At 45.6% G+C, this 22,552-nt stretch overlaps 4 protein-coding genes across 4 annotated transcripts; 3 read left to right on the top strand and 1 right to left on the bottom strand.

The window, feature by feature from the left end:
- Positions 1–6: 6 nt before the first annotated feature.
- Positions 7–4,035, top strand: LOC101779092 (putative glucose-6-phosphate 1-epimerase). Its single transcript, XM_004969308.1, has 8 exons — positions 7–466; positions 583–657; positions 992–1,048; positions 1,197–1,360; positions 2,021–2,155; positions 2,758–2,860; positions 3,403–3,502; positions 3,604–4,035. The coding sequence occupies exons 1-8, from the start codon at positions 359–361 to the stop codon at positions 3,807–3,809; spliced, it is 948 nt and encodes a 315-aa protein (XP_004969365.1). The 5' UTR covers positions 7–358; the 3' UTR covers positions 3,810–4,035.
- Positions 4,036–4,234: 199 nt separating this feature from the next.
- LOC101768829 (sphinganine C4-monooxygenase 1-like) lies at positions 4,235–6,682 on the bottom strand. Its single transcript, XM_022827274.1, has 2 exons — positions 6,251–6,682; positions 4,235–5,045 (listed from the first exon to the last, which is right to left on the bottom strand). Exons 1-2 carry the CDS (start codon positions 6,482–6,484, stop codon positions 4,479–4,481), a joined length of 801 nt encoding a protein of 266 aa, XP_022683009.1. The 5' UTR covers positions 6,485–6,682; the 3' UTR covers positions 4,235–4,478.
- Positions 6,683–14,066: 7,384 nt separating this feature from the next.
- Positions 14,067–18,051, top strand: LOC101778416 (vacuolar protein sorting-associated protein 25). Its single transcript, XM_004969306.3, has 7 exons — positions 14,067–14,477; positions 15,035–15,125; positions 16,632–16,771; positions 17,042–17,095; positions 17,218–17,306; positions 17,404–17,473; positions 17,729–18,051. The coding sequence occupies exons 2-7, from the start codon at positions 15,067–15,069 to the stop codon at positions 17,848–17,850; spliced, it is 534 nt and encodes a 177-aa protein (XP_004969363.1). The 5' UTR covers positions 14,067–14,477; positions 15,035–15,066; the 3' UTR covers positions 17,851–18,051.
- Positions 18,052–18,570: 519 nt separating this feature from the next.
- Positions 18,571–22,337, top strand: LOC101778020 (ubiquitin-conjugating enzyme E2 5A). Its single transcript, XM_004969305.4, has 5 exons — positions 18,571–18,783; positions 18,894–18,982; positions 20,868–20,995; positions 21,754–21,858; positions 21,946–22,337. Exons 2-5 carry the CDS (start codon positions 18,913–18,915, stop codon positions 22,084–22,086), a joined length of 444 nt encoding a protein of 147 aa, XP_004969362.1. The 5' UTR covers positions 18,571–18,783; positions 18,894–18,912; the 3' UTR covers positions 22,087–22,337.
- Positions 22,338–22,552: the final 215 nt, after the last annotated feature.

Genomic DNA, 22,552 nt, shown 5'->3' with positions numbered 1-22,552 from the left:
CCTCTCGCTCGCCAAGGGATCGAGGGAGGGAGGCGTCGGTGAGCGTCGGGGAGGGGAGCGAACCGTAACATCCGAGCTGTTCCAATGGCGACCCCTGCCGCTGTTGCTGTCGTCTCCGGCGCTTTGCTGGGGCGGTGGTAGCGCTGGAGGTATACCTGTGTACTGCAGCGGACGGAGGAGTACTAGGTTGGTAGGTGGTTGTAGCTTTGCGCGTGACCCGGGCGCGCGCTCGCTCTCAGGCTTAGCAGCTCGTGTGCTCTCGCTCGCTTGCGTGCGCCGGGAAGGCAGTGGGTGGCTGGTCGGTTCTCGCGAGGGTGGAGGTGTACTGGTGTTGGTGGTGGTGCTCCTCCTCCGGTTGATGAGCATGGGGCATTGCTCCGAGCAGCGGCCCGGTTTCGAGGTGACCAAGGACTGGAACGGCGCCGACCAGGTCGCGATCCGGTCGCCCCGGGGGGCCTCCGTCCGGGTGAGTTCCGCTTCTGCCTGAGATTTTTGTTCGCCTTTTCCGACGGGCGATCGGCTCGGCATTTCTCGCTCTCGCGAGGAGCGTGGTCTGATGCGAGCGTTCGGTTGTCGGAGCAGGTCTGCCTGCACGGCGGGCAGGTCGTCTCGTGGAAGAACGACCGCGGCGAGGAGCTTCTCTTCACTAGCAGCAAGGTGAGTTCGCTTCAGCTGCCGGTGCTGGTTGTTGGGTCGTATCTGTTGCAAATTGCAATGCGGATTCCCGTAACTGCGACCAATTGTGGATACACAAACCTGATTATTGTTGTCGTGAATATTCAGTACGGGTGCTTGCAAAAACATTTCTGTCAGCGTTTACAATTTGATGACATTAGACAAGCGAATTAGTGTTGATTAAATATTTCTACTGTATGTATCATGGATTCACTCTAAATATGTAGTTAGACTAAAACTTCTTATCAAACCTGACGCCCCCCCTGCCAAGAGCACAATAAGTTACATCCTGCTTAGCTATTTTTCTTGCATGCAGGCAATCTTCAAGCCGCCAAAAGCGACACGCGGTGGAATTCCAATATGCTTCCCACAGGTATTGCAATATTTCTGTCCGCTATATGTTTGTAGCAGACAATGCAAAACTTTGACATTTTCCAATTGATGACAATATTGAACTCCCATGCAATTTTGCTTTTGAAGTGAGTGCAGTACTAAATGTTTTGAGTATTTAACTTTCTCAGTTTGGAAACTGTGGAACATTGGAGCAGCATGGATTTGCAAGGAACAAGATATGGACAATAGATGAAGAGGCTCCACCACTAAATTATGGTGATAACAACAACAAAGCTTCTGTTGACCTTCTGCTAAAGCCATCTGAAGATGACCTGAAGTGTTGGCCACACTGGTATGATGACAATTACTTTGACATGGTTGCATTGAATAGCATATATGAACTTTTTGATACCGTTAAATGTAAGCGAATATCAAAGTCATATCAGCTCTGCAGTCTGAAAATGAAGGGAGGTTGTTGGTGGAATAGCTCAGGGTTTGTGTCCCTGTGGAAAAATCTTCCAAATGACTATGATTTGTCAGAACCTGGCTCTGTTTCAATTTTTTATGATGCATATAAGAGAATTGCAGTTGGGTAATAAATTAGAGAAGCTATTATTTTTTAACTTTTCTTAATCAAAAGTTTAAAATAAACTCAAAGGCATGATGCTTCATCCATGATTCCATTCCATGTGCATCTTTTGCTTAAAAGGGAATCTGAGCAGGCTACACATGTCTTGTTCTAGATGGGATGCTTTGTGCACAATAATTCAGTGCTTCTACTCAAAGCTAAGTTAACTTTGTTCTGTGATGAAGTAATATGTTTAACTTATGTGAGTTCGTAGACAAGGGACATTAATGGTTGTCTTACCAAGCGTACCCATCTGATGAAATTATGTATGCTGTGAATCTGTACCTTTTTGCTACTGTAAATCAATCTTTAACAGGTATAAGTGTATGCTTTGAAAATGTGAATCCATTGTGTTATCTGATTTGGTTTTAATTTGAATTACAGTTTCGAGTTACGTCTCAGAGTCTCTCTTTCAATGGATGGAGACCTTTCGCTGATATCACGTGTCAGGAATGTTAATGGGAAGCCATTCAGTTTCGCATTTGCTTATCATACTTATCTTTCTGTTTCTGACATCAGGTATGGCATTATTTGGATGGTTTATTCTTTCGAATGCCATTGAGTTCCTTGTATTTGATGCAATGTTTTTTCGAATTTTTTTTAAACAAAAGTTGATTCTATTAGTTATTGGTTTCTCTTGATACATAGTTAGGCCATCAGCATTAGTGTTTTCCCCCTTTAAACAGGTCTCAAAACTAAAGCATGTAGAATCTTTACTGTTTTTCTTGGTCATCACACTCCGTCCTGGAGGTGTATAGTTAGGAGCTACCAATGCGCATAAGCTTTAAATTAACAACATCCATACAAATTCATAATGAACCAACCTGAATTGGACAAAGTCCCATTGGGTCACCAAGTTGGTAAAATGTCAAATTCCACGAAATTAATTTGATTGGATCAAGAAATCTGATATTTTTGTTTTATATGAAGAAATGCATTCTCCTAACTTGGGCCTTAATGACCACCAAATTTCATTTTGAGCTGCACGCCTACGCCTAACATGCTTTCACAATCAGTAATATTTTCTTCTGAATTGGTGATATTCTTCTATCCAGAACAACAATACAAAAAAAGCATTCTGTTTTCTGGTGTTATGTTGATGTGTTGCATCTTTATTCCAGTGAAGTGAGGATAGAAGGTCTGGAGACCCTTGATTATCTTGACAACCTTAGCCAGCGAGAACGTTTTACCGAACAAGGAGATGCTATAACATTTGAATCTGAGGTACCTTTCTTCTGTTTCAATAATATTAATGCAGCACGGATATATATGGGGTTTATTTGAGCAGTGCAACTATATGGGTTCATCGTGAGGAAACTTGCAACTGTTACCTTTTGGCCAGATTGCCACAGTTGCATTGCATTCATGGATTTGCACAGATACACCAATTCATCATTGTAAAAAGTTTTCTGACCCGACTATGCAAGTAGCTCTAACCTGCCATCCTGGTACAGTTGGAATATTTTTGAGATTTAACTGTGTAGTTGCCATTTGAGAACGTGCAACAAAAGCTTGAATTTGCTCCACTGCAGCAGTATCTGAGTGGTTTCTAAAATCTTTGTTTAAATGAAGAGGGTGTCTGAAATTAGTTTTAAGTCTTATAGGTTACTAACAGTAGCAGCTCATATGGAAGCTCGGGTCATCAAAAGTGTGCCTGGGCCTGTTCGCTTCAGCTCCCTTTTGCATGCTGTTGATATCACTCTCGTTGATTGTTCCATTCGAGGTACGAGTATTTAAATCTGAAGAGGGTGCTAACTATTGTGCAGGTTGATCGAGTCTATGTTGGCTCCCCAGGCGTAATTGCTGTTCTTGACCATGAGAAGAAACGCACATTCATCATACGAAAAGAGGGGCTCCCTGATATTGGTAAGATGACCTGTTTTTGCTTCCGAGCCAAACGCAAACGAGATGCACAATTTCGTAACTGAGTTTTTGATTGCACCTTATCTTCCCCCGGCTTCATTCAGTTGTGTGGAACCCCTGGGAGAAGAAGTCGAAGACGATGGCGGACTTCGGCGATGACGAGTACAAGCAGATGCTCTGCGTGGACGCGGCCGCGGTAGAGCGGGCCATCACGCTGAAGCCCGGCGAGGAGTGGACGGGGAAGCTGGAGCTCTCCGCCGTGCCGTCGACCAACTGCAGCGACCACCTGGACCACCCGGGCAGGCTGTAGTAGAGCCCCCCCCGAGGCCTGAGCCTGAGCTCGCTCGCCCCTGACGAAAGGCATGTACTACTTTTTTTCAATGTTTGTACATGGGGGCGCTAGGTCCAGCCCTGCTGGCTGCAGTATTTTCAGCCTGCCAGCTGTTGAGTTTAAACTTATGTCAGATGCAAGTATTGCTGTAATCGACATGGTTCCCGTTCCCGCAATGTGATGTCTCAATAGTTTATATGCTTCTGATTTTTACCCCTCTACAGTACTCCTTCCTTCCAAATTATAAGTTCTTTTGATTTTTTTAATGTATAAAAAAATCTATGAACCTAGAAAAGTCAAAACAACTTATAATTTGAAACTTAATTTGTATAATATCAAACTTAATTTGAAATGAAAAAGTGAAAATGAATTATAATTTGAAACTTAATTTGAATCGGAGGGAAACAGTCCTGAAGTTAACATCAGAACGACAGAATAAGTTGATGGATCCGGCTGTTACGGTTGTTACATTATTGATTCTGTACGAGATACCTATACATACAAACAGCTACACAAGGCACGGTGGACATGGACAGGACAGCCACACTAGACACAGCTGCTACAAGCCAAAACGAAACGGCAAACGAGGCCAGCCGCCCAGCCCTTCTGGCCTGGTGTGGCGCCAGCCTGCAAGGCTGCAACAAGATGCTAGCGCGTCGTCGTCTGGTCCTTGAAGGCCCTGACCTCGAGCCCGCCGCCGCGGCTCTGGCACAGGGCGTACGGCGCGTACGTGCCGAGCAGGCGGTCCCAGACCACGAAGAAGGGCTGGGAGAAGTTGCGCCGCCCGCCGCCGCGCTGGTGGTGGACTTCGTGGTAGGCCGTGTTGTTCCGGAACGCGGCGTGGAGCGGGTTCCAGGGCGCCGCGACGCCGCAGTGGTCGTCCACGCCCTTGGCGGTGGCGAAGGCGAAGAAGGCCGCGGCGGCGCGCGGTGACATGCCCGAGGCCAGGTAGGCCGCGGCGCCCGACAGCGTCTCCGTGAGCACGCCGTCCACGGGGTGGCCGTACTGCGCCGCGTACGCGTACGGCGCCGCCACGCGGTGGTGCCACGAGTGGAACCGCCGGTACATGAAGGGGACCGAGTGCATCAGCCGGTGCATGAAGTACTGCCACGCGTCCAGCACCAGCATCGCCACGCCGAACCGCGCCGCCACCACCAGGAACGGCTCCGGCTGCGACGACGCCGCGCGGCCGCCGGCGGCACCGTGCGCCTCCAGCTGCACAGGAACGCCGAAATCAATCAGAAGATCTTTCGGTGGGTGCGCATGCATCGTTCGCCATAAATGAGGAGCAAGCAGTAGATCGATCGGTGCGCAGGGCTATAGAAAAAGTTGATCGGTCGGTCAGAGAAGTTCTCGTGATGCGCGCACGGTGCATGGAAATCGATCGGAAGCAGCGGTGCACGTACGCGTGTACAAGAAGCCTGCCCCGTGCGTAGCCTGTCGCTGCGCGCGGCACACCTGCTGCTTCATGACTTGATGAAGCCATGAAGGGCCTGGGGGCACCAGCTGCATTGACCAGCGGCCGGCGCAGACACCTGTGCGGGGCAGCAAGGGTCACCCAGACTACCCTTGAATGCTCCTCGTCAGGGCTATCCACCATTCGGACGAGAGCGGCGGCCGAGCAGCAGCTTGCAGTCAATGCCGATAACACTAGCGTGTGAAATCTTTCAGGTATGTGCTGCTCTGCTAAAATGTCCTCGAAACGAAAATGCGAATTGAAGAAAGAATTCTATTTGTTTGAACGGATATATATAATCCACACCACTTGTCCGAACAACATCAATACGTCTCAAACTTTGATGCTGCCGGTGGTGTTTACGTTGCTTGCCACAGCCTCACAGGCCGTCTCGAGTCTCGTGCGAGCACATGCTTGACGTGGTTTTGACCTATCCGAGCTAGCTGCGTGCTCGGCGGAACTGAAGCTACTGGGCACGGGGCAGTCGCTGTTACTCTAGAACTTCTTTCCTCCCCACGAGTGGTTTAACTCGATCCAGCCCACCAAGCTTTTTCTAAGCTTTGTCCCCGCCACCGAGCTATACTTACCCCATAACCACTCAAACTGCGATCGCCTCGCTGTGATTAACATCTTACAATTCTTTGTCCTACTCTAATTGTTCTTCGAAGGCAGAGATGTCGGTTTGGCATTTGGGGCAATGTTAAAAACGTGCAATGTTAAATGTTAATATTGGAAACAAAACCATTTCTTGTCAAATACTCTATTTTCTAAGGAAAACACAAGCTGTTTTTTTTAGCGAATCAAAACCATGCACGCAAACACAGGGAAAGAACAGCATGCAACGATGGCGATTGCGTGTTAGTTCGATCAAAGCCTTGAGAGATTTTAAGGCGCTAATAAGCCAGGGATAAGACATGCGGGCATAGACGATGACAATGAATAAGAAGAGTTGAGCTCTACTAACCTTGAGCACGGCGACTGAGATGGCGGCCTGTATGGCCTGCTGCAGGAGCACGCCCCTGACGACGTCCTTCCTGGAGGCGATGTTCTTAGTCTCCTCGTCCCGCCGCGAGTGCAGCCGGTACCTGTCCAGCACCGTGGTGTGCTCCAGCAGCGCCTCGTAGACGCCGGCGTACACCCAGTACACGACCACCGGCGCCAGCGTCAGCACCAGCTCCTCGCCGCTCATGAACCCCATCGCCGCTAGCTATATATCGAGAGGAGAGGTGCTAGCTGCTGGAGTGGTGGCGGGCTGGTGGCCAACAATACAGAGAGTGATGAACCTCTGAGGTAGCTAGCTAGCTTAATTTTGACGGCCTTGGGCTCGATCGAGCTGTTACTGCCATTCTCTTCACGGTTGCAAGCCAAGGGAGGTGCCGAGGTATATATGGGCTAAGACGGACCGGACAGGTGTGACCCAAGGCAGAGACGAACCTGCCATTGGCCGCGTCGGCGGCCTCGACCGATGCGGCGGTGGGGCGATGCGGCGTCGCCGGCAGTCCCTTCGTCACCGGTATTTCACGTACAGCGGAGATGGGATATTGTATGGTCAATGAATATGAGCCGACGAGTGAAAATACCGGATATACCCTTTGCTTTATTTTTAGAATTAGTTCCTGACTCACAAATATTTGGTACCGGTCCACAATTTTGGTTCCTTGTAATATGTTTCTCTTAATTTTTAACCATCCGATCTGGATCGATGGACGGCCCCTAAAATCTTCAAGCACCGGAAAAATTCTTTTATTTTAGGATTTTGCATGAGACATGATGGTTAGGTTTTGACAGACTGACAGCAGCTGGTTAACCGTCTCATCATCAGTTCCATCATGCGTTACGATCGACGGGGGTTTGCGCCCTCCGCCAAGTCCAAAGGAGAAGCAGTGTTTTCCGAGCTTGGCACCGCTGACACGGTCCTGGTCATGAGCTAGCATCTGATTCCTCGGCTTCCAGATGTTCCAAACTACCAACCGTGCGTGCCAAGGGGGCATTCGTAGGCCCCGTTTGGTTGGGGTGATATCCCACGCTAAATATTAACACCTACCATATCAAAGGTTTGTATGCTAATTAGAAGTATTAAATATAGACTAATTACAAAACTAATTGCATAGATGGAGTCTAATTCGTGAGACAAATCTATTATACCTAATTAGTTCATGATTTGACAATGTGGTGCTACAGCAACCATTTACTAATCATTTACTAATGATGGATTAATTAGGTTTAATAGATTCGTCTCGGAAATTAGCCTCCATTTGTGTAATTAGTTTTATAATTAGCTCATGTTTAGCCCTTCTAATTAACCTCCGAATATTTGATATGAAGTGAATTTTAATTCGAATTAAAAATCGCTTAGGAATCCCGTCCCTTGTCGCGCTCGCAGCCGAGGGCCGAGCGCCACGCAGTGTGCTGGTGGCGGCTGCCAGAAAGCTAGCGCCGTACCGCGTTCCCCGTCTCCCCATAGGGCGTTTTTTTTGTCCCGGCGCTTAGCTCCTCGGCCTGGCCGGCCCAAGCTACCACCAAAAGATTCAAGGATTCAACGCTGGCGGCGCGCGGCCGGCCGGCCGGGCCCGAGCGCCGGCCACGCGCACGGCGATGGCAATGAGCCACCGGCGCGCGTGTCGTCGTGATCGACGCCCCCAAACGCGCGCACGGCCTTGTCTCCTGCCTTGTGTCATCCCAAACCTCCAGGCCCCACGACCACACATTCGCTGACCAACACAAACTGCATGCTACCGAACGAAGGCTTGTTCATGCTTGTTGTACTGCACTTTTGGTGATATCTGGGGGCCATATTAGTTCCTCCAAAACTCCTAACTTTAACACTATAAAAAAAAGATTTCTCATCACATCGAACTTGCGGTACATGGAGTACTAAATGTAGACGAAATCAAGAACTAATTGCACAGTTTTGTTGTACTTTACGAGATGAATCTTTTAAGCCTAATTAGTTAATATTTGGATAATAATTCACAAATACAAACGAAACGCTACAGTGTGCTACAGTGCTACAACAGTGATTTTGGATACCCAAATTCAGGCAACTAAACAAGACCTTGAATGCCTTCTTTGGCTGAAATACTGGGCTGAAACAATAGGAGCCTTGGATGATGTTTGAATGCTGGATGCAAGGAGGTAAGGCTCATGGTGACTTGCTCAAGGTAAGGGGGTGTTTGGGAGGAGGGGACTAAATTTTAGTCCCCGTCACATCGAATGTTTGATACTAATTAGGAGTATTAAACCTAGACTAATTACAAAACTAATTACACAACCTCTAAGCTAAACCGCGAGATGAATCTATTAAGTCTAATTAGTCCATGATTTGACAATGTGGGGCTACAGTAACCATTCGCTAATGATGGATTAATTAAGCTTAATAGATTCATCTCGCGATTTAGCCTAGGGATTTTGCAATTAGTTTTGTAATTAGCTTATTTTTAGTCCTCCTAATTAGGATCCGAACATCCGATATGACAAGACTAAAGTTTAGCCGTGTATCCAAACGCCCCCTAAGTAACTGGTCCGCTGAAGAGCTCCAGAGCTAGTGAGTGAAAGGGCTAGCGCGTGCAGGCCTGCCACCTGCCGGCCGGCCGGCCAGTCGCGCGGGTCGTCAGCACGGGCTCGGGACAGTTGATAGATCGGGCAGTTGGGGGTGCAAGCAAAACTATGTCATTGATGATTGATCGCTCGTAGAGGCAATGCAAGGGTTCCCACCACACGAGACGACGACTTTGGACGCGACAGTTTCCTTCTCGGCTAGTAGTTGCGAGTGACACTGCTAGCTTAATTAATTTAGTGTTGATACATAGTACTAGGTAATTGAGGCACGGACGCCGAGGGAGACTCGTTCAACCGACATCTGTTCCAACTTGCGAGCAGACTCATGACTTAGACCTTGTTCGAATCCGGCGGCTAAATTTTAGCTGGCTAAGGGGTGCTTGTTTCTTTAGCATCTTCTAAAATTCTTGTTACATCGAATATTTAGATACTAATTAAAAGTATTAAATATAGGCTAATTACAAAACCAATTGCATAGATGGAGACTAATTTGCGAGATGAAACTATTAAGCCTAATTAGTCCATGATTTGACAATGTGATGCTATAATAAATATGTGCTAATGATGGATTAATTAGGCTTAATAGATTCGTCTCGTGAATTAGTCTCCATCTGTATAATTAGTTTTATAATTAGCTCATGTTTAGTCCTCGTAATTAGCCTCCGAATATTCGATGTGACATGAATTTTAGTTAGGACTAAAGATCCAAACACTCCCTAAATTTAACTACTATGGATCCAAACAGAACATTGCTAAAGTTTAATTGGTTAAAAATTCTTTTAATCGGTTGAACCCAACTAAACTCAGCTAAATTCAGCTAAACTGTTAAAAGACTGAATTGCTCCTCCACCTTTCTTGGGAAAATCAGGAGGATTGATGAGAGGTGGAAGGTGTCGGTGTTTTATACACGACAATCTACCGAGGGGTATCCTGAGGTAGTAGATTGGTTGGTGGGGGATTGTTGGACCTGAATCTCGAAAGTAAAAACGAGGACACAAGATATGGATCTATACAAGTTCGGGCTGCCAGAGTAGCGTAATACCCTACGTCCTGTTTGGGGTATTGTATATTGCGCCTTGTGCTTGGGTGTTATTTGGTGTTAAGGATTTGGTCTTTTGTTGTGGTTCTATGAGGTCTTCACCTACTGATCTAGGAACCATGCCCTCCTTTATATACTCCAGTGGGTGGGATTACTAGTCGGTTACAAGGTAGGAGTTCTAGTAGGATTACAGGGTACAAGTCCTAGTAGGATTACACGAAAATTCTAGTAGGAGTCCGTCTTCTTCCTTCCTTGTGGGTATTGGGGATCTATCCCCGACAAGCCCCCGAGTGCTTCATAGTTGAATACACCAGCCTTCGAGTACTTTCTAGATACTCGTCGAGTAGTTTTGGTGCTCCTTGAGTACTTTGTCTGGCTGAATCTTCAAAGTTCTTCAAAGCTGCCGCCATGAAGCTATGGTGTGCTCAAGCCCTTGATCATTTTGATTTTGTAATCTTCATCTTTGGAATGTGATATGGAGGGTGGCGGAAGTTGCACTCCATATGGAGTAGCCCCCGAGACTTATGTTGAATTGAAGAATCAAGCCAAGGGTCAATAAAATCTTGAAAAAATCAACTGTTGGGTAAGCTTATCAGCCCCCGAGCTTTTGAATGATTAAATAATCAATCCGAGGGTCTACCGAGCTTTAGTCCTCATACTAGTCATCGTCTGAGTAGTTTTTGCGGCGTCCAGCCCCCGAGCTTATGCGTCAGGTGACCGTAAGAGCCACGTCGAGTAGTTATTTGACGCTTAACCCCTGAGCTTGGAAGCTAGCTGAGTCATTGGAGATATTCCGAGTATTAATTAGCGCTTATCCTCCGAGCCTGGGAGCTAGCGGAGCCATTGGAGGTATGGTGAGCGTCCTTGAGAGTTGTCACCAAAGTTTGACCTGCAAAAAGAGATGCATACATTATGTAGCATATTTGTAGAATATTGAAACTACTGAAATTTATTCAGTGATGAATATAATGTAAATATTGTGTATCATGCTCTTGTTTCGGCCATATTTTCCCCGAGTAGTTAGCCTATTACGTTTAGGCTCTAAGTCCCTATTTAGCCATTACCACTGCGTGTGAGATTTTTGTCTCGTGTACGCGTACTGGCACTACTACTATGGAGATCTTTGTCTCGCGTCCTAGCGTTTAGGCATGATAGAAGACCCAAAACTTTCATGAATTGAGGCGTGTTTCGCTTGAGTAGATTAACAACCGCCAATAGAAGATATTTAACATAAGTAGTCGGTATTGTGACAAAAAAAAGTGCGCGTGTTGCCGCGCAAAGATTTGTGCCTCCTTAGGGTGTAGTCGCTGTGAGCCTCCATCACTCGGTACACCAAATCTATGGCCGTAACTTTCGAAATTTGATGTACCAAGCCTGTTGGCAAAGCTTCCGGATCTCAGTGCACAAAATCCGTAGCTATAGCCTCCGTAATTTGGTGTACCAAGCAAACATGACTGTCATATAACATGCTCCAGGAATAACCGGCAAAGTGTAGCTCTGGAGGGCAATTTCCATCGAGAGGCGTACACAAAAAGTACTCGGCGCGTTGGCTTGCATGCGGAAAACAAGCTGAAAAATAATATAAAATAATTAAAAAAGTGACTTAGCTTGATTCATGGACGATTGTTGACGAAACCGTGGCGGTCTTCGTGAAGCCGCGACGGTTATTAATAAAGCTGACTAGTCGGAGTCTATTCCGACTAGTTGTTGATCATGTGGAACCTGTCTTCGACTAGCTTGTCGTTGAGACGAGAAGTTTTAGGTAGTCGCTATTGTGTCGCCGAGCGTTCTCGTGTAGCCAGCACAGTCATGCATGCTGAAGTCCCACACGTGCATTTCTAGACCTGATGGCTTTGTTGGTATGTGCACTAAAACTCCAAAAATTAGCCTTGCATGGAGAGTACTCGAGCTAATAATTTCCTCGATCCGCGCACGAGCAGTAGATGGAATATTGATTGGCCTTCATTGCTTCAGTATAAGATTCGGCAACTGGAGGCAATTAGGTTAAAATGCATCATCGCGGACTTCGACTCGGAGACAGAAAAATAATTCCACCGATATTTTTCCTTCTCACGGGCATGGAGCAGTAGCGGGTCGTCAGCCTTGAGCGACGCATGGAGTCACAGAGGATGATCAACTACAGTAGTGCGACCGGTGCTGCAGCTTTTTGCATGTAGACAAATCGACAACCGATTGATCTCCCTCAAGCTTCTCGCATCCGCTTCGAATTGGAACTCGGCGAATTGTTTCTCGTCGACTAGATTGATTTTGAAGATGAGGTCCTTCAAGCTCGCCCGATGATCTCAACGATCACCCCTACCTAGCGCGCCAGATGTCCGTATTTTATACCCGGCAACCTACCGAGGGGTATCCCGAGGTAGTAGATTGGTTGGTGGGGGATCGTCGGACCTGGAACTCGAAAGTAAAAACGAGGATACAAGACATGGATTTGTACCTGTTCGGGCCGCTAGAGTAGCGTAATACCCTACGTCATGCTTAGAGTGTTGTATATTGCGCGCTGCGTTTGGGTGTTGTTTGGTGTTAAGGATTTGATCCTCTGTTGTGATTCTATAAGTCTTCTCCTAACGATCTAGGGACCCCTGTCCTCCTTTATATACTTCAGGGGACGGGATTACTAGTCGGTTACAAGTTAGGAGTCATAGTAGAATTATAAAGTATAAGTCCTAGTAGGATTACAGGGGAATCTTAGTAAGAGTCCATCTTCTTCCTTCCTTACGGGTACTGGGGATCTATCCCCAACAGGAGGGAAGGCTAGGATTGATAAATATCTCTCCTACATCATTTAGCTGGTGGATCCAAACATCCATAGCTAAAAATTAGCTAGCTAAAAAAGAGGTATTAAAGTTTAATTTTTAGCTAGCTAAATTTTAGTTGGGAGGATTTAAACAGCACTTAGAATATGAAACGTTAAATTACGGGCACGCAGTCGTACTTTTCCGGAACAAGACAACTAGGGCTTGTTTAGCTTGAGATTGAAGAGCTAGTATTGGGAGGCATTAAATCCCCTAAGTCAAAATCTCTCTTGACCCCTTCAATTTTCTTGAAAAGGGAATTACTCCGTACCGAGCAAGCTCTTACTTGCTCATATTATTTGTGTAACTAATCGTGTGATTGGGAGCCATTAAAAATGCTGGATCGTGCGATTGTCTCGCAAGAACGCATACTCCGAGGTCCGAGCTCCAATAGCGATCGACGTGAGGCTCTCTCGACGGCCGGCCGGTGTGTAAAACGAACAACATATGGCTCACGCTCATCTCGGTCATCTCATCTGGTCCAACCTGGCATGCTGGACCTGTTTGGTTTCAGCCTGGCTGGAGCTGCCGGAGCCAGGTAGCTCAAATAGCCCGCAGGTTTGCCTCGACTACAACCAAAGTAGCCCGCGCTATGCGCAACTAGCCGAACGAAGCTTCAATGCCCGGCTACTACATACTAGTAACACACTATCATTATGGCAGCCAACCCCCTTGTGAAGCTGTACGTAGTGAGAACGAGATGGTCAAATCGACATGGAATGGAAGGCTGAAACAGTGAAACACGTCGTACGTGCATGCATATCATGCAAGTCCCCAGTATCGATCGTTCTGCGGACAGGACGCGACCCAGGCAGGGGGGTCAACGCTGGCGGCGCGTGGCCATTGGCACCGTGGCGCGGCGGGAGGCCGGCCGGCCGGCCGGCATTACTACGGTCTACGGGCGTTGGCTGCTGCGCAACCGGAAACCGCTGCCGCAAGCAGGAGGACCGAATCGAGCGCGTTGCCGGTGCGAAGACTTGCTTAGCCAACACAGATACCACAAACTTTACAGATACGCGTATTGAAGCTGCAGAAACTGTCTGTGTCGATGCTTCCCTTTGGTATTGTCTTGCACTTTTGCACGTATCGGATATTTTTTTTTTGGACATGCACGTATCGGATAGTACGTACAGACCAATGTGCCGTGGTGATTTTTTGTACAAGGTCAAAGCGGAAAGGCCCGCAGCATACTAGAAGGGTCCAACTAGTCAGCCGGCCCGACAACATTTCAGGCCTGAAAATGGGCCGATGCATCGAAAATGGACCGCTCAGGTTTGAGCCTACTTTGGCCTTTTAGACCTGTTCGGTTCCGGGCCCGAGTAAGTCTTCGGCCCAAAATCCGTTCTCGATCTCCACCACCTGCCGGCGGCAAATCGGCGACGATCTGCAGCGTCACCCAGCGACGAGATGTCCGAGAGCTGCTGCGACCGTCGGACGCTGATGAGTTCCTTTCCTCCCCACCTTGTTCTTCCCCGCTCTGGCACGGGCACACAGCCTCCGCACCTGGCCAACAGTCCAACAGGCGGCCTCGTCAACAGCTCTAACCCTAACTTGTTTTCCCCCTCCCAGTCAGCCAGTGCGGCCGTACCCCCGTCCCGCCCGCGCGAGCGCGACGCCGCCTGGCGCCAGCCACGGAGCTGCCCGACCCTCCAGCCGCGCCGCCGTCGCCGCCGCTTGGTCCCGAAGCGTCGATCCGGCGACGCCCGACGCCGCAACGTGTCGCGGCCGCGCTGAGTCCCTCACAGCCGCTCTGCTGACTGCTGTGCAAGCCTGCATCTCTGGTGAGTGGTGATTGCTTAGCCTGAAATTTCCAAATTGTTGTGTAGATTTCAATAGCTTGCCATGAAATTGGTGTATATGTTAACATATGAATGTGATTCAGTATTTCAGTAGTTAGGGATTTGCTTAGCTTAGTCCGAGATCACAGCCTGATCTCTTGTGTGTTGTCAGAAAACTGAGGCATGAATACCAAATATTGTTTACTGAATTGTGTATGGCATGGTTCTTAAGGTGATAAGGCGTCCTGTGGTGCCTTGGGTATGCCTTATCACCTAGGTGACAAGTCTATATATATCATATTGCACATTGGAGTTTTGGCTAGGCATACGGCATACCTGGGTCAACAACCTGCTGTCCTGCGATCCAGCTCTCTCAACCCCTGCCTGCGAGGGGATTTGGTGGTGGGTGTTGATTTTCCTTGGTTTGCTGTGGATTGTTTCTAAATAAAGCCTTGGATGATTTTCCTAGAAAGTTGACTTTGTTCTGGGTCTTCCCTTCATTTGCTAAGAGCAATCAGATTCTAATCTTTGTTTCTGAGATGACATTTGAATGGCTGCAGCACCTGGTTTTTGAGCAAGCACAGGAGCGGAGATGCAGAGGCTGGGGGATTTCAGGCTGCCGCCCTTCTTCAACTACCCACCTTACTTCACGTAATCCCTCCTCACTCTGGCTCGGTCCGCCGCCTTTTGCTCTCTTCCAAACTCTTCAGTGAATACAAACACTAGGCCTGTGTGTGCTGTCAGCAACAATGCCACAAAGTGTTCCTGTTGTCTTCAAACTTGCAGACTGCAAGAGGAATTGATGACTGAATTGGTGATGGCTGTAGTCATAATCAGAGTTTTCAGGGCAAAGAGTTCAATAAAAATTTGTTCTCCTAGTGTACAAGTGCTATGCTTGTTTAATGGAATGGAATAACTACTTGCTTTTATGCTTGTTGTAGTCAATTGGTTTACTTACAGATGGGATAATGGCGTAGATGGTGCTCGTTTTCTGTCTCTGAGTTTTTAGTTTAGGAAATTCACCATCTATCCAATTCATACTGATGAATTGCTAGTTTTGGCATTAAGCTTTCTGGACGATATTCACAGCGCATTAATGATTTGCAGTTACATTTATGTAGCTTACCCTGCAGTAAAGTTAAATTGGTGCCAGTACTTAGGTATTCCAAATTTGTAAGCTTTTCTAAAGCTGCGCTGAAGGAAACTCACCCCCATTCCCTCAGTTTTGTTTAGAGATGGTTCGTAAATAAGATATCATGTCATTCCACAGACTATGACAACTGTTCTTATCTGTATTGGTATTTTCCTGTTCCTTAGTGAAGAACTGCAACATACTTCTTCCGTGGTATTTTCCTGTTCCTTAGTGAAGAACTGCAACATACTTCTTCCGTCCTGAAATACAAGGCATCCTAGAGATTTTAGAACATATTAGCAGGAGTAGCAAAAGACGCATGTACCCCTGTTGTCTGGCTCTTTTAATAGCAATTGCATATAACAAAGAACTTATTTTTAGTAATAATCCACCAATCAGCCACCCTTATCTTGTCAATTTCAGGAAGAGTTAAATGAACAATAATCCAAATATGCCTACAATGCCTTGTATTTGAGGACAAATTTTGAACGTTTGGATGCCTTGTAAATTACAGGACGTAGGGAGTATATCCAATAGATGTACATGAAGATTGCAAAACTTTTAAATGTTATTATGCTCTTGTTGATTCAAAGCCAGCCTTTTCCAACAGTTCCTGTTCACAAATTTATACAGTAAGGCCCAGATTAGAATGTACATGGCTCAATAAACATACAAGCTTAAGTCTTTCTGAATCAATACCTTGTTATTCTTGAAAAAAATTACTGAACCAACATTTTGATACATGTATCTTAGTACTATCATATTAGCACAATATGTAGTTTGAGGTGTTCCAATTTCATAAACAATAGTCTTTCTGTTAGATCGTGATACTTCCTGCATATTTCAACAGCCTCTTTGAGATCCAATGATGCATTATTGCATTTTTATGCTCTGTTCATTATTAAAAATATCTGTTTCATTATATTCAAATCTAGCTACAAGAACTCCATGTGAACTTGTTTTCAATCACTCTCTCAATACAAGAACTGAAAACTGGCATGCTATGGTAACATATTATCCCTCAGTTTGCAGCCTGTGCGCGAAACGCGGGAAAAGCAAGTACAGTTATGGAAAGATCTGATACTTGATTACTGCAGAAGTCAAAAGATTCATACGATATCACTGGAAGAAGATTTCCCCTTGTTCTCCAATCCAAAGACCGAGAGTAATATGCATTCATCTTAATCCTAGTTTTTTCATATTGTTTGCTGCAGTTTTAGAGAAAGCATGTTGTATTAGAGTGTTTGTTGGTTAACTGTAAATTTGTGCTGAGCAATCTGGCATGACAGTAATTTACACAAAAGACCTATCATGAATAAATTTGTGTATACTGTACTGATCTATACACATAAAATGGTCCACCACTCTAAATTACTATAATTTTTGCACACTTGTTTAGTCATTTCACTGCATTTACAGGCTTTTTGTAATGCAGGATCTCTTAGCCACGAAGCAAAGGAAGTGTTCCTTGCAGCTCTTGTCAGTGAAGGTTTATTCTATAACCATTAATACTACTTTTAGTTACTCTTGTATCTTACAATAAATTTATGCAGTGTGGTGTCATTTGGTTTGAGATTCAGCATCTTTTTAAAATTTGTGCTGAAACTGCAGGTCGTGCAGAGTGGATGGATAAAGGTCACAAGAAGTGCCTCGTTCTTTGGTTAAGGATACAAGATTGGGCCAATTTCCTAATAAACTTTGTAAGATTTCTTTTTCTATTTGCCATATTTTCTTAGGAGTTATCTATTTATGGCTGTTCATTGTGTCATGATATTTCTCTTTGCCTTGTGCTTGTAGGTAAAGGATAATGGATTGGAAGTAATGACCATCGAAGAAATACGCTCTGGAACCGATACTCGTGGAACTGGTGAGTTTGAGAAACTTTGAAGTGATGAGATCAGATTTGCCTATTTCTGTCAGGAAACTCAAAATTTATTCACGACTCACTTCATTGCAACTTGCAATACGGTACTCTGGCAAGATATTTACTTTATTTATACTGAGTTGTTGGTGGTACTTCATCGGGGAATAAAGCATACGTGTCATAGTCCAATTGCATTTGCCCTCCTAAACTGCACTTTGCCTTATTCAGTTTGTTTCTGTTGCGTGGACTCTGTTACAGAACTTGAGGGAATCGATCGTGGTGTTCTCATGCGGGCTCTGCGGCAGTTGGAACAGAAAGGCAAAGCAGCTATCTTCAAAGGCACTTCGGCCGATGATGAAGGCGTCAAATTTTCTGTGTAAATTTCTTGCAAATCCTCAAAACTGGCAGACCAATAAACTGATCAGTCAGTGTCTTTGAACATGACGTGAAACATCACATCCTTCCCGAGCAGCAGTATTTTTGTGCATGTTAGTATCAAGTGCTGCGGTTGCTAAACTTCCCTAGTTCATCGTTTCCTGGTTTGCTGTGGTGAAATTTGACAAGAACTGTTGAACTGCTCATGCCTTTTGTGCTGATGCCGTGGAGCTGACCCTCATCTGAAAATGCTGGTTGCAACCGGAACTCGAGAACCTTCCCAGAACTGAGCTGTTGATCACCCAGTTGAGTTCACAGAAAAAGAAACCACCAGCAGCCGTCCAGGCAGAAACTGGGATCCACATCCCCTCCAGCGTTTTCTCACGCAAGAATTGGATTCCTCCGTCCCGCCACTGACAGGTGGACCACGAGGAATCAATCAGCAGCAGGCTGTCCCAGTCAGTGGAATCTGTGGGCGCAGCAGCATCTTGCATCCCCATCCATCCGTTCGATTTATTTATTAATTTATCGTTGCTCAGAAAAAAAGGAGAATATAATTCTCCGATCATGAGCAGCAGCCAGCCACTGACTGGTTAGTGGATGGCAGGTGGGGGTGGGGGGAGGGGTGTTTGGTTAGTGGATTTGTTTTGATGCCGGCCGCTTTCACTGATCAGCCAGCCATTGGCATGATGGTATCGCATCGCCATTTCGCCACTAAAGTAAGGAAGGCCCCAGGAAAGGAGCGATGATGGCTCGATGAAGCTGAATAAACAAAGCCAGCACGCAAACCAGTAGCGTTCACGGGACGCTCATTTACATAAATACCCTCGTCCTGGTTCTTTTCCCCGACTCCAAACTCCATTATTGGTTGATCCTTGAGAAGAGAGGAAGAGGAGAGGCAGAAGCAAAGGAGAAACAGCAGTTCTTCAGTTAGGCAGGTTTGTTTCCTTTTCTTTCTCTTTCTTTCCAGTTCGCGGGTCATCTCTATGAGGCTAGCTTTTGATGGCGCCTGAAGGGTAATTTCTTTGATCTTGCTTGCTGGAAATAGGAGAGCAAGGAAGGGGGAGATGGCGTCGAAGAGGATTCAGAAGGAGCTCAAGGATCTGCAGAAGGACCCTCCCACCTCGTGCAGTGCAGGTCCTGCTGCTTTCTTTCTCGCTTTCTCATCTGTGGATTTTGCATTTCTAGCCATACCCTTGTTCACATGCTTGCGGCTTGCCTTCTTTAGTAGGAGTGCAACGAATAGATTTCTGACAAAACCAACCTGATAAGCAATTACCCTTTTGGTTACATGGAAATGAGTTGGTTCCACGCTCACTTTTAGGTACCAAATGGTCGTTGACAATCTGCAGGAGTGCAGGGTATGACCATTACTTTCTTGTGCAAACTTGTCAGAATGGGACTAATATGTTCACCAACTTAGTTTGTGCCAGGGTTATGATCTTTTGCAATCTGAAAAAGAATGGGTTTAAGTTAAAGCATTTAGAGTTATGCCATATACTTTGCCTGCCCCCAAAACAATAGAAGGTGATATACCAAATTGTCTGATTTCTTCATTGAGTAACTGATGTGAGCAGTAGTTAGAAACATAAACATTGATGATAATATTATTATGCTTCTCGTTTAACAAAAATTATGATTCACCTTGAAGAAATCTACGATGCAAGAAAGGCTAGCTCTTCTCATGCTTTCTACTTTTACTCTTGTCGGCATAACTAGACTGAGCTGTTCATCACCAGATTATGAAAACTTTACGTGGCATAATAATCGAAACACACTGTATATCGGAAAATTAGTTTTCTGATTTGACACTTAGCAATGTGATGTAGAACAATCAAGATGGCAGTCTTTATTAAAAAAATGATTACTAGGTTTTGGTCATGGATAAGACTTAATTGTTCATTGATCATGATTTTTTCGAACAATTTACAACATATTTGAGTATTTCAACTAGCTACGCCCATGCTGTTTAATATAGGTAACACGTCAGTCATTATTATAAACCTAGTTTAGAAAAAAAAAGGGTATAAAGCAGCAGTATATCATTTTGTGGAACCTAAGTTCTTCTGATCTGCTCAAGGGATCAGGAGACATCCTCTGGTTTCTTTTCAAATGATGTAATGTACCAATATTTCAGTTGATAGCTTGATGCCTCAGTTACAGTAGTTGGTTGGCGTGTGCAAATCAGGACAGCAAATTATATCCAGAAGATCCACATGTCAATTTGTTCATTATGTTTGTGTCATTTTCTATTTATTGTACTGTTGAGCTTGGGGATGCTGCTGATGCAACATGCCATCACTGTACATGAAAATAAATTATGATTTTATAGTGCGCATGGATCACAGTTGAAATATGATGATATGTGCACGTCTCTTTTAAGTGTTCACGTGAAGTAATAAGCTGTCAAACTTTATTAGAGGAAACTGCCCTTGCAAGTTGCAATTGCTTTCTTGCAAAGCATAGACTCTGAACTAAAACTAAGGCCGGGTAAGACAAACTAGGCGGATCGGCGCGCCTTGCGCACCTGTTCCGAATTTCTGTTGTGACAAAAAAAAATCGGTTCAAACGGTGTAAGCGAGGATAAGGTACGTCACGTGCAGAGCCCGCTGGCTGTATTTCACTATAGGTTAGCTTCTGTTTACGCACTTGGGGCAGCGTGATAGGAACACAGCATAGAGATGAACGCTTCTAGAAGGTGCTGTTCGAATATGAGGCCCGCCTGTCAGTCTCTATTAAATGCGCTACAGTAACTTGAGGCCTTCTCCACTGGCCGAGGCCAGGAGCTTTAATATAGAGGTATATTGATACTTTTTTCAAATTTCTTCGTGCTATTTGGTTTTACCTAGTTTCAAGCTCTTTTAGTTGTCTAGTAAGTTCTGCTTCTGGTCAAATCTGATGATCTAGACCATATATATGCCCATCAGATAAGACGTTTCAATGCAGTGCATAACCAAGAATTTTGTTCACTCAAAAGTCACATCAAATACTTTGTTGGTGACGATAATATCCTATCCGGCAGGTCCTGTGGGAGAGGATATGTTCCACTGGCAGGCAACAATAATGGGTCCATGTGATAGCCCATATTCTGGCGGAGTTTTCCTAGTTACAATCCATTTCCCTCCTGATTATCCTTTCAAACCACCAAAGGTACGCTAACTGATTAAGAATTTGAGCAGTAATCTATTTTCTTCCTTATGGTTATATTTTTGCACTTGTATTTTGCCAAATATAAGGATATGCATAAGCTCATTCCACATCCTAGAAGCGTGACTCTGGCTCATGCACTTGAAATCTACAATCTGTGTACAAGTCTTTTTTTTTGAAGAGTTTGAGATGTTATGAGCTGTGTGCAAGAGAGTACTGCAGAGATGCCATGCCACTAAGCGCACCTGCTGAAATACTGAATTGTTTAGGAAGAACTACAAAGATCAAAGCCATTCCGTGTAAACTCGTTTGCAGTGGTAAATATAGGGGGCCATAATGGGATATGAGCTGATTTTTGTAAGTATCATAAGCTAAGGTTTGGTTAGATTCTTATACATCAACTATCAAGTTGTGATAAGTCCGTGCAAGTGCAGCTGCTCCATGAACGATAAATCAGAGTTGTTTCTATAGTTTTGGAATTTCTTTCAGTGTGCTGCTTTCATTTTTCTGAATTTAGGCCATGGACCAGGAATGCTTCTGCAGTTGTCCATGTGCCCTTCTTAAACTGTCTGTATAGTTATTGTGAAGGAATAAGTCCTTGATCTAATTGTGGTTTGCGGTTCTAACCATTCATGTGCAAGCTTGAACCTTTTCAAGTCTGAGAATCCATGTACCATGCAGAGAATATCCATGCATCCTTTAAATCCAAAGCCTGACGGTTCCAAAGCATGTGACCCTGATCTATGCAATGCAATATGCAGGTGGCATTTCGCACCAAGGTGTTCCATCCAAACATAAACAGCAATGGCAGCATCTGCCTTGACATCCTGAAGGACCAGTGGAGTCCCGCACTCACCATTTCCAAGGTTGGTCATACTCGTATGTTCTAGCAATCAATACCTTTCCATGGCTTGAGCTTCCTACAAACCCCCCTGGGTCGTTTTGGCTTCCAGGTGCTGCTGTCTATCTGCTCCCTGCTGACGGATCCGAACCCCGACGACCCTCTGGTCCCCGAGATCGCGCACATGTACAAGACGGACCGGCACAAGTACGAGAACACCGCGAGGACCTGGACCCAGAGGTATGCCATGTAGGAGGACCGGGCCACCGGAGCTGGCGCTGCTCGTCTCCGCTGTAATGCTGGACCTGGAGTCCTGGACGTGTCTCCTTTGCGTTCGATCGTGTGATGTGTGATGAATCAAGTTGGGTTTGCAGTGCAGTGCGCTGTGTGGTGCCGAATGTTGTATTGTGTCACTTCGAAGCAGTAATTCTGAACGTCAAAAACTGGTGTTTGGAATGTCTTTTCGTTGGATGATGTTGCCATGCAGGTCCATGTGTTTGTGTCCTCTTCAGTCTTCACCATATGTTGGGGGGAAAATGGCGTTACGGCAATTCCATGTTTTACTGCGTGGTAGTCTGGTAGACAACATGTATCACTGACGACCTTAATCACTGGCGGAACAGAATATGTAACCTCATAGGCCCCAAGAATTCCCTGGCCTCACGGACAAAGAGGACCAAGAGGTCAACGCCAGGAGCTAGACAGTGAGGACCAGCTGA

The sequence above is a fragment of the Setaria italica genome, chromosome V (assembly GCF_000263155.2).
Source record: "Setaria italica strain Yugu1 chromosome V, Setaria_italica_v2.0, whole genome shotgun sequence".
In the NCBI taxonomy this organism is placed as follows: domain Eukaryota; kingdom Viridiplantae; phylum Streptophyta; class Magnoliopsida; order Poales; family Poaceae; genus Setaria; species Setaria italica.
The sequence above is the reverse complement of the archived record's forward strand: the minus strand, read 5'-3'. Positions and strand labels throughout refer to the sequence as shown.